Raw genomic sequence first — 16,200 nt, forward strand, 5'->3', positions numbered from 1 at the left:
AGGAAGAAAAACCTCAGAATATTACATCATATACTAGCCGAACAGTTACAGGATTCTGGATCATTACACTTTCATCGGATTTAAAGTATCTCCACCAATTCTTGACGATACATCCTAATTTTACAGACTGAAAAACCATTCTAGAATTCCAAATGCACCAAATGGTATTACATGGCCTAATTAGTTCTGAAAAAACTAATTTGTTTGACTGCACATGGCAGTGGTTGGATCAAATCCAACCCCATGATTTCAAGAACATGTAAGTGTAGCTTACATGAACTAAGATTTTCAAAGTAATAGTATCTTACACCTAAATCTAAGTAACACAGTCTTGAGTAACATAAACTTGAGTAACTGAGGTTTTCTGGACGAGTTTTTTGAGGTCTGGATCGGATGGAACGAGACTGAATCGGCATTGGAGTCTTTGTATCAGTATTAGTTGTTGGAGTCATTGTAACATTTTTTGAAATCGATGAACTTTGTAGTGATCTTGATGTTGCTATTGTTGTTTCCTTGGCTATAGTTGACGCTAGAATACAGATAAAGCATAATACTAAACCTAATTCTAAGACAAGTAAAGATAAAATTAAAAATACCCCTAAGCCAGAGAGAAGATAAAATCCACCATTAGGTTTTTTGTTACTGTTTTCTGAAGAATTTCCAAACAACCAAACTTGAAACCTTTCTTCTATTGTTGATGAAGAATAAGCTCATCAAACTTGATTAATCGCCGGAAAATAGCACTATCAAATTTTTGGTAATACTGAACATCACCAATGGGGCAGACAAACATCAAACAACAATCAACAACCCAAAGTAACAAAGTTAGAGGAAGGATCTCAGGTTCTAGAAAACAAGGATTCAGATTTAGGAGCAAACCCCCTGATCTGGTAATGAAGAGATATAATGCTAAAAGTGAAACAAGTAAATCTAAAACATAAGCAAAAATAATGCCGGAATATGAAGAAGTTGACGTTGTTGCAGCGACTTGGTCCGAATAAAAAATTGAAAAAGATTGAACGCCTTGCTTTCTTCCATTCATCATATCACAAACCCAGTCTAATCAGCCAAATAGCAAACTGAACCAAGGGAAAGCAATAACAGTACCGATTAACCCCAAAAGAAGTAACGAAATCTAAGAAAAAAATACAGGGACGAGAGGAGAAAGGTCAGAAAGGTTGATGATGGTCGTTGATCTGCTCCAAAGGAGCTGATCTGAGCAGAACGACGCTCAAGCAGTGTAGTTTTTCGTTTTAGGGTTTTGGGAGAGAAAGAGGAAAGAGAAAGAAAAAGAGTTTCATAATAATACCATTACCAGTTATGCTAGTTTAGTTGTGGGTATCGTATAAATGAACAACTGGAAAGAATTATCCATTAATTTCTAGAGATAACGGAGGTGATGTGATTGGTTTGAAGGGAGTGGAGAAAACAATAGCAATTACTGGTGGGTATGGAGTGTTCAGCTAGATGGTGGTGTTGTAAAGTTATAAAATGCTATCGTACGTCGCTCGAGTTCGAATAGAATTTGGTGTTGTTGCTAGACGAGAAGTAATGGTGATCGTGGAAATAAGTGGACTAGAAGTGGCATAATTTGGGCTTGATATTGAAGTGAAGTGGTGGTAATTATGGGCTGAAATACTGAGTAGCTGCTGAAATTGGAGCATATAATTGTATTACACTTAGTACCAGTAATACTCTGTTACTTTTTTAATTAATTTGTTTTGGTTTGTTAAGCAAACCATTTTTCGTCTTGCATGTTCCTTGGATCTATATGATTTCATAACACAGAAAAATTATACACTTATCTCAATTGTTTGTGGTGTTACGTCCTTATTACAAAAATAATTTGTTGTGTTGCGTTAGACACAATAAGTTTTCATGTGTGTCCAATCCTATAAGCAGTAGTTGATCACTGATGTGCATGATAATACTTTAGGTAGTTATTTCTAAAATTAGTTGCATACAACACAGAAGTTTGGGCGAATCACCCAGATTTGGATATTTGAATGGTGTCTTTTGAATCCTTGGATATTTAAACAATATCTATTTTTTTTATATTTTTGGTCCAGGAATTTAAATCCAAGTGTTAATCAACCAATTTAGTGATTAAAATTAGACACAGTTAATTACTAAAACACAACTGTTAGTCAAGGGTTGTTGAAAACATAAAAACAACTCTAATCTACGAGTGTCGCAGATGACGTTATTTATAAAATTTAGGATAAGATATAATAAAATCTTCACATATATCTACATGTGTAGAAAGATTATTGGCTCCTAATTCTCAAGACACATCGAACTTCCCCCAAGATTTCTCCCGCAAAGAAATTTTACGACAGTCTATCAATGACTAGGATTGGGATGATAAGAGTTGAAAATGGAGCCCATTTTTTATCTCTTAAGCCAAGCACTATGGGAAGGGATACCGGTCATCAGGCAAGGTTACTATGGTACGCTTTTATCCCTTCCCTAAACTACATTGAAACTTATAATATGAAACGGATACTCGGTATCGGTTTCAGTCAACTCGTTGACTTGACCAAAACGGAAGTCGGGTATCCGTTTCAGGGGCATAAATATACAGAAACCTCACGAAAATTGCACTGCTCCTTCTTCACTCTTTTTTCCCTCTCTCAGAACCCTTTCAAACACTTTCATCTTCCTTTTGATTTTCATGGTGATTCCTTGCAATTCGTTGGTTGAAATCAAAAAGGTTTGATCATCACTCCAAGGTGAACCAATTCCATTCTTCAATTTCGTATTTCATCCATAAAATCATCAAAGGTGAGTGATTCTAATTTTAGGGTTTAAAATTAATTCGATTTTGATTTTGATGAAATTGTTGATATTAGGTTGGTTAGGTATGTAGTATGCAATTCAATAACAAAATTAAAACATAGATTTAGTGACAAATCCATGATTATTACTTGTTGTGTGATGCATCTCTTGATTTATGTTGAATGAAATATTTGTAAACTACTATTCTATTGATGTTTAATATTGATTGACTTGTATTTATGTATGGTATAGACAAACTGATACTATAATTGTTGTTTGCAAATGTACAAAATGAGTCTAATGCGTGCTTATATGAGATTTAAATACGGAATCTATTTGGATACTTCTAGTGATGAAGAAGAGAAAGCTTTGATAATGTTTACATAATTGTGTTTGGATGAACGACTGCGTATTATTCGACAAGCGGTACCTAGGGAGGTGCATACACGTAGTGTAATTACCCGATATCGAGTGTGGCATGATGCGAAAATGATGAATGATTATATTACACCTGAAACTGGTTAAACCTCAAGAAAATTCAAACAATGAAGGAAGAAAAATTCGAGAAATTGTTAGGAAAATTGCTTGAAGTGGATCCAGAATGGCAACAACGTCCGAATGCAACTAGTACTATGGGGCATTCTCCGCATATGAAATTAATTGTCGTGATGAAAAATTTGTTTTAAAAGTATGGTAGCTGATACTGTTGATGATTACACTCATATGGGTGCCACGACAATATACTATTATCTAATAAGATTTGGCAACACAATTTGCATGACTTTTGAAGAAAGATGTTTGCGTGAACCCACTCCTGAAGATGTTCAGAGGTTGCTAGCTGAAAATGCCGAACGAGGATTCCAGGAATGCTTGGTAGTGTTGATTGTATGCAGTGGCCATGGAAGAATTGTCTGATAGCTTTGCAAGCAACTTACCGGGATAAAGAGAAACACAGTTCTATGGTGTTAGAGGCGGTGGCATCATATGATTTGTGGTTTTGGCATGCTTTTTTTGGAATGCCAAGATCAAACAACGATTTGAATGTGTTGGCACACTCATCCCTTTTTGATAACATGCTAAAGGGTGTAGCACCTTCGTACAATTATGTCATCAACGGTCACCAATACAATATGGGTTATTTCTTGCCGGTGATATCCATCCAAAGTTGACTACAATTGTACAAGCTTTCGGTTGGACATTGGACGTTCCCGACTATGTAAGATTCAACAAGTATCAAATGGATAAAAAAATGATGTCGAACGTGCTTTTGGAGTGCTTTAAGGTAAATTTAGAATTTTCAGATCACCGTGTAAGTATTGGCAACAATATGATTATTGAGCATGAACGTCGGGATAGGGATTGGAGTAGAGTTGTTCCTGTTCCGATTCCGAAACCTACCGATAATCGTCGTGTATTTATGTCAAGTCTGAAAAACCTAGAAATGCAACTACAACTATGTATGAATCTTGTTGCACACCTTGCTGCATGTCCTGGTACTGATATTTGCCAGATTAGTGACAATGCAAGAAAGGCAATTATGCAATATGAGATTGATATCCCATGAGATGTTCTGGCTGCCTCATGGTGCAATCAAATAGATTATTCGTACCAGAAGAGTGTAATTTAAAAGCAATACATGTAGAGATTGCAACCCAACATTGAGTTGATAGTATTTTTGCTGAAAAACAATTGAAAAAGAAGAAACAAGAAGAATCAGTACTAATTGGCCAGTCATACCCCGCTCCAAAATGGATATACATAATCGAGGGTATCTTTATGTACTTGGAATTGGAATCAACAGTGATCAAGTTTTTGGGCGGTCGTTTTCAGTTCAAGAATCGAGATTTTAGCCGGTCGTATCTTCCATACTCATTATTTTAAGATGATTCAATATTTTCTAGGCACTCAAATAACCAATCTCTAAATTTGGGCATCTGGTCTTCCAATTATTAAATTCGACCGACAAGTTGCTAGCTTCTTGATTGTTGCGTCCGAGTGCAGTGAACGTAGTATCATTTCATTTTCGTTTGCAAGTCCAAAAACATTTGGTAGAGTTCTGGTGACATATTGCCAAATGTTATGCCTAAAAGACGTTACCGAGTGGAGCTTTTAACCTGTTCCCAAGTTTAAACTCTCCTTTTCATACCTTGTCTATTCCCAAGTTCATTGAAATGAAACTCATACAACGAGTAAATGAATAGTTCGAGATGCTCTAAAAGACTGAAAACTTGTACCAAACTACCAATAGAGATAGACGACTTCATTGAAACTCTATTTGCAGCATATCTTCCTCCCAAACCTGAAAGAAAAAAAGGAAAAAAATCTGAATTTGCAAACTTATCTTAGCATGCCGACACTAAACTTTGGTTCAATCTGTGACAAATATTTAGTATTCAATTAGAACAACAACAAAGAAAAACCCACCAAATTGATGCACGCCACGTGCAACGGCGTTGTTAATAAGATGAGTCCATAATGCCACTACTTTGTGCTTCATTCTTTGCCTATATAACCCGGGCCTTTTACTCCAATCTCATGCTTACTTTGTCACTTCACTAATATCTCTGTCACAAAAATTTTGTTCACATTGTTGAGTCTTGTAAAACATGAATACTCACAGTTCTGAAGAGCCACACCATCAAGATGAACTTCCTGAGAAGAAATTATCAGTTATAAAGAGAGTAAAAGCTAAAGTTAAAAAGATTAAAGATAATATTGGTTCTAAGATACATGGTCACGACCACGAACACGATCCTGAACTTGATCTCGATGATGATGACGAAGAAGAAGAATTTCTCGAAGCACTTGAACAAGATGCACAAGTTCATGCAGAACCTTGTAAGTTTTATAGTTAATACTCTCATTTACTTTATGCTGTGACTGTATTTACCAAATAAAATCTTATTTTCATGGTGCCTCCAAAATATTTAGCTTGTGTTATTTTAAACTGAATGCAATACCTGCTGCCGGAAATGTGATTGCAGTGCACCAATCAGATGAAGTTAAGACTGGAAGCAAGCATCTTAATGTAGGAACAACAGCGTCAAAAGTAGAACATGGAGGTTTAGGGCCAACTCGGGAATTCGAGGAAATAGGAGTCCCCAAACCGAAGAGGATGGATTCCAGTGAAAAGGAAACTTCTTGCCCTGCCAGGCTGCATTTTGGTGAAAAGGAGAATACAGAACAGGCTGGGTCCAAATTGGGAATGTTGAGTGAAGCTCCTAAGACCAGTTTGGAAACTTCCACACCACTGGAGGTGGATCCTTATGTACCTAAGGATAGATCTGGAACTGACTCATCCGGATATAACCAGCCAAAAGTCTCGGATCCTACAAGCGCAGGTATGAAAAGAAAATATGTCAGTGAAAGCATTAGACTATTCTGATGCATTTGCCTTAAATGTGTCCACAAGGACTAACTATGTACAGTGTGTTAATGTGTTTAATAGGTGCTAAGGAAGCAAGTGTAGAACGCATAGTACAATCATTTGAGAAAATGGATTTCCTCAAGGAACCTGTACAAAAAGCTACATTCACTGGAACAGATTGTTCCAAGCAATTTTATCCGGATGCAACAACCGAACCAACTGCTAGTTATAAAGCAACAACTCCAGATAATGCAGAATTATTCCATGATCAAGGCTTCAAGGAGACTGAACCTGATAACGTGAATGTAGATGAAGAAACCAGCAAAAAACCTGAGAAAATCACTTCACCAACGGGAGACTGTGCTGGCTCTGCAGCCTCAACTATTCCTGGTACAGCAATTTCCGCAAAAAAAATTGTCGCTTCAGAACTCGGGTATAGTGGAGATGATAAAAGTAATGCTCTCGTACATGATATTAAGCTCATGGAAAATGAATGCACAAGCATTGGTGATCAGACCAAGTCGTCCACTACAGCAGCGGGTGATTACGGTCGAAAAATTGCTAAAACAGATGAAATGAATGTGGATGAAGAACTTAATGGAAACACTAGTTACACTGAGAAGATCCCTCTTGGAATGTCTCATATTCCTGTATCTGAAGCAACAACTAAGATGGACACGGCGGATTCTGCAGATGATGTTGTCTCCTCAAAGCTTGGGTACAGTGGAAATGACGATAGCAACGTTGCCACAAATGATATACTGTTGGTGGACAGTGAAAGTATGAGCATTAGTGAACAAAGCGAGTCACCGACTGTAACATCGGGTGATTATGGACAAGAAGTTGCCCAGTCAGATGACATGAATGTTGATGACGAACCAAATAGAAACCCTACTTACACCGAGAAGATCAAAGCTGCTACGTCCGCTATTGCCGGTTCTGCAGCATCAACTATTACCAGTACCGCAATTTCTGCAAAAAATATTGTCGCCTCAAAACTTGGGTATAGCGGAAACACTAGTAACGTTGACACACAGGATACCAAGTTAATCGACAAAGAAGGTACAAGTATCGGTGAGCAGAACAACTCATCGACTGCAACAATGGAAAAAGAAGGTACAAGCACTGGTGAGCACACCAACTCATCGACTGCGGCAGTTGGTGACTATGGACAACCAATTGCTAAACTAGATGACAATCCTGATAGAATCTCTAGTTTCACCGAGCAGATGCCTTCTGCGAAGTCCGCTATTGTCATTTCTGAAGCATCAACAATTATTGATTGTGAAGTCTCAGCAAACGCTGGTGGCACCTCAAAACTTGGATATAGCGGAAATGACAACAGTGAGATTGCTGCAAGTGATGCAGAGCGGACGGACAAAGAAGCCACAAGCATTGGTGAGCAGAACGAGTCGTGGAGCGAAACAGTTGGTGATTATGCAAACCAAGTTGCCAAGCCAGATGACATGAATGTGGTTGAAGAGCCAACTAGAAACTCTAGTTACACTGAGAAGCTGAAGTCTGCCACCTCTGCTATTGCCGGTTCAGCAGCATCAACTATTACTAGTACAGCAATTTCCGCAAAAAATATTGTCGCTTCAAAACTTGGGTATAGTGGAAATGACAATGGTAAAGTTGCCGCGGAGGATTCAACTTCGATTGACAAGGAAGGTACAAGTATAGCTGAGCAGACCAAGTTGTCGAATGCAGCAGAGGGTGACTATGGAAAACAAATTGCTGCGACTGAAAACATAGCCCTGGTTTCTGAGAAAGATGCAAAAGCTGGAATAATTGCTGTGCCAAACAAAACTGGCACTGACACAGATACCGGCATGAACACGAATTCTACGACGGATCTAGGTACTGAAACGGGTACTGGTGGAGTAGGTTTTGCAACTGAGCAAGATAAAAGTACATCAGTGAAGGACTATTTAGTGGAAAATTTAAGTCTTGAGGATGAAGGTAAACCATTATGTGAAGTGCTATCAGGTATTATGCATAAAACAAAAGAGGAATTTCCAGAGAAAGTCGCCGAGAACATAAATAAAGTAACAGAATCACCAGAAGTAGCTAAGAGATTAGGAACTGATGATTATCAATGGGATGATGATGAGGGTTATGGAAATAATGGAAGTAGTACTGGTGCAGGAAGTGAGAGCCCACCTGTCAGCAAGAATTTGGGTGATGAAGGTTATGGGAATAATGGAAGTATTACTGGTGTAGGAACTGAGAGCACTGCGAGTAAGAATATGGGTGATGAAGGTTATGGGAATAATGGAAGTATTACTGGTGTAGGAACTGAGAGCCCAACTGCGAGCAAAGGAATGGTTGACAGGGTAAAAGGAGCAGTTAATTACTTCTGGCAGAAAAAGGATACTGGTGATCAAATTAACGGTATGTTTTAGTTTTATTAACAAATTTGGTATGGCTAATTTTTGGGTAGAAAATGCAGCATGTAGAGTGCATCTGTTTTCTAATGATTATATATATATATATATATATATATGCTCTTTTTCTTTGATTTTGCAGCTGATGAACATAAAATTTCCAAGGGAACCACCACTGATGAGATGATAGTTTCAGAGGGTAGCACCGAAGAAAAGAAGGATGAAATCCATAATTTTACTACTGCAACAGTTGCACATTAGGGGGAGAATTCATCAATATTGTGTCTGATGAGTCAAAAAGTGACAGCCCTTGTTTTGTTTACTGGTGGACATCAAAGGATTGCTAAGAACCCTTTGTTTTGAAAATATGTGTTTGTTTTGAAACCTACTCAGTGTCAGTGATCATATTAGTACAAGGTAAGGAAATGTAAGAATGATACTGACACACTGTTTATGTAGTTCGCATACTTCTGTGTGCTAGTAGAAATCAGTGAGAATGTAACTTTTATTTGTCTCTTTAATGTGCAGTCAAGTTGTTTTAAATTTCTCTGTTTGTTCTATCCACGAATGGGAATCACTGCTCTAGGGTGAGGTTTCAATCGAAGCTTAAGGTGATAAACCAAGACTGATTTATTTTTCGGATTCGCTAATTCTGACAACAACTGAAGCATAAAAATATATAGCAGCAAAGCTATTTGAGTCATTATGAATATGTACCAGCAGAACTTGTCGTCATATACATATAATCATTTTTTAGGACTTTTGCCTTATGAAACGGGTGGTGTGGTGCTATCTACTAGAATAACAGACTATTGGTTATAACGAATACCGCAGAAATGAAAAATGTAAGTTAGCAGCCTAAGGTTATGCATTTCAACCATGACAACACCAACTTGCGCAGATTTAAACATAAGCCATCCTAAGAGTAAGAAGTATAAGTAACTTAAGTGAAATGTGATTCCATTATTTAAAACATTATGACTGAGATATCATATTGTTTCAACCTTCAGGTTGGAAAGACAGAAATTCTATGATTTGAGCTCCCAGAAAACAGAACACTGTGAACGCTTTCATTGAAATAACTAATCAACGTGCATAGCTTCAATACAGGTCAGAACACACAATCTATTAACTTGCATTCTCCATTTAATGTAAGCAAAAAAAGTTTAATGCACTAAACAATAACTCTGCGATAAAACTCAAATAGGAGAAGACTACCTAAAAGAAAGCATACCATTTTGGTGATATTCTTCCTGTAGTCACCCATCCCACTGGCTGTTTGTCTGTTAGAAACTGCTGAAATTCCTCGTAATTATCAAATTCACCAACTTCTCCTCCTTTAGGAATGAAGGTTTTCACTGAAATGATGTTTTCCACCTGCGCGTGCATCTGATAATCAATGCAGGGGCAATTAGGAACATCATCACCATCAAAACCAGGGTTTGTGGCCATCCCTGCCAACTTAGCCTTAAAAATATCACGACGATCACGCCCATTACTGGGGTGGGTGCCTTTCGCTACGTTATGATGGTTCATTCGCAGATTGTAGAATATAAGACATCCCCCATCAAACCAGTACAACATCACTTGATCAGAGAAACTGCACATACGTGTACGATGGTACCGATGGTCATTAGAACGCCTAGTTTTGTTAAAGTACCGATCAAAGGGATCTTGTAACAAACTGTCGAGCTCTAGACCATCCTCCTTCAACCTAACATTGAAAGTCTCCTCCTCTATCCATATTTGGTCGACCTTGTCCTTCAATATGAACAAGTGAACCTTAAAATCATAATAGCAAAATCTTTCTCTGTAAGAGTGTGTATCTACTCTCTCTTTTATCCTTGTCTTTTCAGAACGTGCAACACAAGGATATCCTTTAAACTCCAGAAGATGATGACGAATTTCAGAACAATTATCCTCAAGGACCGTATCCAAGTTATGGATCAGAGAATTACATTCAGTTGGGAGCTGAATGAACTGAATTTTCTCGGTGTGAATGTCAAATGAGAGCAACATTTCAGTCTCATCACCACCATCATCAATAGTATCATAATTAGTTATCCTCCATAAAAGATCACCTCCACAAATAGTAGCTGATCTATCATCATCTTCCCACATTAATGTCGCCATTATACTTGGAAAAGGAGAACATCCTGGTAGTGGCGAGATACCACAAGTACTAGTAACAATCTTTCTCCATACTGTATCTCCCAAAGTGACAACCATGCAAATAAACCCATGATCACCAATCATTCTATCTAAAGTTGTATAGATAACTACAATCTTGTATACTTGCGACGATGAATCAAAACCAAAACCATGACACAAATAGTCTAAAGATCCATCTTCACATACAAGCTCAGGGATTAAACAGGTGAGCTTAAGTGACTCCCTCTTCAGTGGATTAATGACAATCATTTCTTCAAAAGCATCTGAACTCTGACATTTTTTAACACAAGCTAAACCATTACAATTACCTACTGGTTCAATCTTGCCGAGTGAATTTACTTGCAATAACAATTCAAAATCATAAAAAACACTACCATGGTGATTATTGTTATCTTTTTGTAAATTGAAGAAGCAATTTCTAAGAATCCCATCATTAACATCTTCGTTTGGCACATTAAGAAGATTAAAAGACAAATTTCTCCTATTCTGATGATGCGCAAAGTGAGAGAGCGCAAATCCTGTGTCATTAACAATAGAATTGTACCAGAACTTACTGACAGAAGAGAATCGAACAAGATCCTTGGCTGATAATCTGGTGAGAATATTTTCCAGTACTAAATCCCCAGAAAGATATGGAAGAGAACCATCATCTGATTTGCAATCTTCATCGATCATCACGCTTTTCCTCTTGTTCCCCATTACTGTATCAAATTTGAGATGTATCTGAACTAAGAAGCTTAATCTTCCGGAAATTCGAGAGAGATGTAGTAAACAATAGCCTATGAAATTGAAGAAAGATGAATACCCTAATTTGACATCAAGAACAAGAAATCAAGAATTAGGACATCAATGAAGCTTGAGGCTGAAATGAAGGTTTTGAAGAGATTTTATGCATGGGGCGCCCGAAAGAAATATATGAGCAGGCTTAATAGTAAAATCTCACTATCAAATTTATTAGCCAGTTTCATCAACAGACTTTTCTGGGAAGATATGTGACAAACAACAACTGCTAAGAGCACAGAGAATTAGAAATATCTGAAAATGACATCAAATTCAGAGTTTCTGACTCGTGAAATAGACTACGCTTCCAGCTACAAATTGAATGATACGTTTCTAGACAACCATTTTAAGAAAAAACTCAGCTATTACAAGTTCAGCTGCAAACGGGTGCCATAATCAGGCTTAATATGATTTTAATTAATCAACACGATTGTCTAGTAAAGACCTTACAAGTTAAAAACCAGGGATGGAAAGTAATATGCTAAACTATGAGGATTTATTAGATTAGGATAGAATATATACCGTGCTAGTTTTCCTGGAGAGCTTTTCCTGACTGGGACGACTACAGAAAGTATCATCACCCTCACGACAGTTGGTGAATCCTCTCCCTTCCACACCATTTCGCTTATCGCTCCCTGGTATACCACTCTCCCTTGACGCTGCAGGCTGCATATCATAACATAGGACACATAAAGTTAGAAAGGTGTTTGTACTAGAAGAACTATAATATATAATCAAAAACAGGAAACAGGCAGAGAAGGAGTTAAACCTCATTTCTGAATTCTGGAAACAGGAAACAGGCAGTGGGTGTGTTGTTTCCAAGTTGCTCCTGAATTCTGGACGATCCATTCTGCTGAGTATCAACTGATCTTTCCCGAGTTCTAGTAAGATCAGAACCAACAGAGTGGAGACCACCGCAGGTTGATATGTTTTGAGGTTCACTTATCTCCATTGCCTGTTTAATTCAAGAAAATACGTTATGAAATGTCTAATTCAACCACAGAATCAAGAACAAAGCAAAATCGTAATATGACTTATTATTACCGATAACTTGATCTCCAAAACATTCTTGACCTCAAGTAGCTTCTTTTCAGTCAATTCAGATCGAATGACACATTTACCTGGGGAAAAGTATATACGATTATCAAAGTGAAACTTGCATTCTCAGTACTTCACTTTCCAGTTACATGCTTAATTGAGAAAACTGAGTAATCCTGGTTCAAGAAGTTGATTATGTTACCTAATCTTGGTTTGCTCTTGGCTTCCACATACCCATCACAAGCTATCTTATCGAGCAGTTTACGCACAGTTGCCTGATTTGCCTCTCCTTCCAGCTTACTTTGAAGTTTAGATATTGTAACATAATCCAGTGGAAGGACATGATACAGAGCCTACATTTGATATACAATAAGATCAGACATCACAGTAGGCGGACTAAGGTGGGGTGGCTTGGGTTTTAACTATGCCTTATCTAACTTGATAGATAAACTACTAAGTTACTACGATGAGGTACCTTTGATTTACACACAAAGCCAACTTACTTTCAAGTACAAGTAGTCTTCTTCGTTCCCTCGCTGAAGTTTCTCATCAACTTGGTTTAGTTGTACATCCATCTCTTCCTTCACAACAATTGCCTGATTGGATTTCTGAGGTAGTTTGATTAGTGATCACATAAGCTTTAGACAATAATGATGATCATGACAATTAGATATTGGAGGCAAATATGAACTGAAAGAGAATTAACCTTCAGCTTGCTGATGGAGTAAGAATTCTTTCCCCTTCTTGACAGTATATTTTGGTTTACAAGTTTATCCATGATTTCTGAGGAAATAAAAAGAATTAATGTTCTGAAATTGAAAGAAACTGCTTTCTGTGAATGCTTCAACTGTACATACGGATTCAAGTTCTTTGCTCACCTTCAGTCAGAGCCTGCAAAACAAGAACAAGTTGAAACCCTTAAATTAGTCCTTTACACCAAATTACTGGAGAATCAGACAGAAAATTAACATTGCCTAATCACTGGAACAATCCCTCTTAGAACAGTGTTTGTTTACGGCTCTGTTATTGTACTAGAAATCAAGATTGTTAAATATGACTAAGATTTGCTACAATTGTCAAAGTTGTGGCTAAAGGTGCCACAACTTTGGCTTGCTCGCTGCAAAATCCGACTCCATAAAGTCACTTGGATGAATATGACAATTTCCAACTTAGCAACCACATAGTGTTAGATGATTTGATTGTACTACTTGACAAACTAAATGCTAAATGGTTGAATACCTTCTCTATTCATTTCATTCTGTATAAATAAGATCATTGTACAGCCTATAACAGGCAACAAAATATAGAACTAATGCTATATACTATTTGGCTAACTATTCTAAGTAATATATACAATTACATGCAAAGAAGAATAATCCTAATTTGAGCCACAATATATCTGCAAAGAATCCTGAATTAACTGCCAGTGATATCCCCCCTCAAATTGATGCTGGATGATTGTGAAGCATCAATTTGTCAACAGAACTGATGACGTTTTCTTGAAAGAGCCTTGGTGAAAACATCAGCTGTTTGAAGAGAAGTATTGATATGAGGAAGTGAAATAACACGACTATCATATGCATCACGAATAGAATGACAATCCACTTCAATGTGTTTTGTACGTTCATGAAATACTGTATTTGCGACAATTTGGATGGCACTGGTATTATCTGCATGAAGTTGAGTAGGCTCGGCTTGAGAGAAGCCAAGTTCACCCAAGAGACCACGAAGCCAAATAATTTCTGAGCATGCAGAGGACATAGCACGATACTCAGACTCAGTTAAAGATTTATATATTCGTTGCTGCTTTTTGCTCTTCCATGATACAAGAGAGTCACCAAGAAACATACACCAGCCGGTAATAGAACGTCGAGTATCTGAACAACCAGCCCAGTCTGCATCACTATATGCATCTAAACGAATGGAAGTACCCACAGGAAAGAAGAGACCTTTATCAGAAGTGCCTTGCAAATAGCGAATAATGCGACGAACAACAGCTAGATGGATGTGTGTAGGTGCTTGCATAAATTGACTAACTTGTTGAACATCAAATGAAATATCTGGCCTTGTAATCGTCAAATAATTGAGGCTTCCCACCAATCTACGATACAAAGAAGGATCAGAAAGAAAATCACCATCATTCCGACGATATTTGACATTTACCTCTAAAGGAGTGTCAACTGAGCGACCATCTTGTAGTCCAGCCAAAGAAATAAGATCTCGAGTATATTTATGTTGGTGTAAAAAAAGACCAATGTCTGTCGACTGAACTTCAAGACCCAAAAAATATTGCAAAGGACCTAAATCCTTCATATGAAAGGACTGACAAAGATGCTCTTTAAGTTTGGAAATCAAAGTAGAGTCTGTACCCGTAATAACGATATCATCAACATAAATCAAGAGTAAAACAATGCCATTTAAAGTTTTGCAAAGGAACAGAGAAGAATCATACTGACTCTGGACAAAGGAGAAGTTGATAAGTGTAGTGCAAAACTTGTCAAACCAGGCTCGTGGTGCCTGTTTCAAGCCATAAAGTGATCGTTTGAGCTTACAAACATCTGTCGATGGAGTGGAGAAGAATCCAGGTGGTGGAGTCATATAGATTTCTTCCTTAAGATCCCCATGTAAGAAAGCATTCTTAACGTCCATTTGACTCAATGGACAACCTTGAGAGGCTGCAATAGCAAGAATAAGTGTTACAGTAGTCATTTTTGCGACAGGTGCAAATGTTTCTTCGTAGTCAACTCCATGCTGTTGCCGATTACCAAGTGCCACCAACCTTGCTTTATATCTGTCAAGAGACCCATCAGAGCGTAGCTTAATGGAATATACCCATTTACATCCAATGGGTTTTACACCCGCAGGACATGGGACAATATCCCAAGTATGATTCTCCTGAAGAGCAAGAAGCTCTTCTTGCCTGGCTTTCGTCCAACATGCAAGTTTAGCTGCTTTAGAATCACATGTGGGAATTTCAGTGTTAGCTAAAGTGGCAGAGAAACCATACCGAGTGGGGGGCTGAGTGGTACGATGTGACCTGCGGAGAGCCACTGGAGCAATCACCGGATCAGGGTCGGGAAGGATTTGTGAAGAAAGGGGCCGTCTTCGCTGATAAACATGATTGCGTTTAAAACGCTCAATGAGTGGTGACGGATCATCGATATGCTCAAAAGTAGGAATACAAACATTATCAAGATGAGAGACATGCTGCTGAAAAAAATACTCATTTTCAAAGAAAATCACATTTCTAGAAATACGCATGCGATTAGCAACACTATCATAGCACAGATATCCTTTCTGAGTAGTACTATACCCCATAAAAACACATTTTACTGATTGAGCCATAAGTTTGTGACGCTCATGAGAAGGCAGATGAACGAAACAAACACACCCAAAAGTGTGCAACCTGTCGTACTGAGGATATGTGCTGAAGAGGCGATAATAAGGAGAGTCAAACCTCAATTGTTGAGAGGGTAAGCGATTGATTAAATAACAGCGTAGATAAAGCTTCCACCCAAAACTTTGCTGGAACAGAGGACTCCAAAAGCAATGTTCGAACCATATCCAACAAGTGACGGTTCTTACGTTCAGCCACCCCGTTTTGTTGAGGTGTATTAGGACAAGATCTCTGAGATATAATACCTTTCTGTTGCAAGAATCCCTGAAATTCATGTGACA

General features: G+C 37.9%; 1 protein-coding gene and 1 long non-coding RNA gene across 2 annotated transcripts; one reads left to right on the forward strand and one right to left on the reverse strand.

Moving 5' to 3' along the window:
* Positions 1-4,992: 4,992 nt before the first annotated feature.
* On the reverse strand, positions 4,993-5,865 carry LOC113274939. Its single transcript, XR_003323336.1, has 3 exons — positions 5,739-5,865; positions 5,203-5,430; positions 4,993-5,077 (listed from the first exon to the last, which is right to left on the reverse strand). It is a non-coding gene; the product is annotated as an uncharacterized LOC113274939 (long non-coding RNA).
* On the forward strand, positions 5,349-9,075 carry LOC113274938 (low-temperature-induced 65 kDa protein-like). The gene is made up of 4 exons (XM_026524360.1): positions 5,349-5,616; positions 5,763-6,119; positions 6,227-8,539; positions 8,675-9,075. The coding sequence occupies exons 1-4, from the start codon at positions 5,385-5,387 to the stop codon at positions 8,791-8,793; spliced, it is 3,021 nt and encodes a 1,006-aa protein (XP_026380145.1). The 5' UTR covers positions 5,349-5,384; the 3' UTR covers positions 8,794-9,075.
* The last annotated feature ends 7,125 nt before the right edge of the window (positions 9,076-16,200 follow it).

The sequence above is a fragment of the Papaver somniferum genome, chromosome 4 (assembly GCF_003573695.1).
Source record: "Papaver somniferum cultivar HN1 chromosome 4, ASM357369v1, whole genome shotgun sequence".
NCBI classification, from domain to species: domain Eukaryota; kingdom Viridiplantae; phylum Streptophyta; class Magnoliopsida; order Ranunculales; family Papaveraceae; genus Papaver; species Papaver somniferum.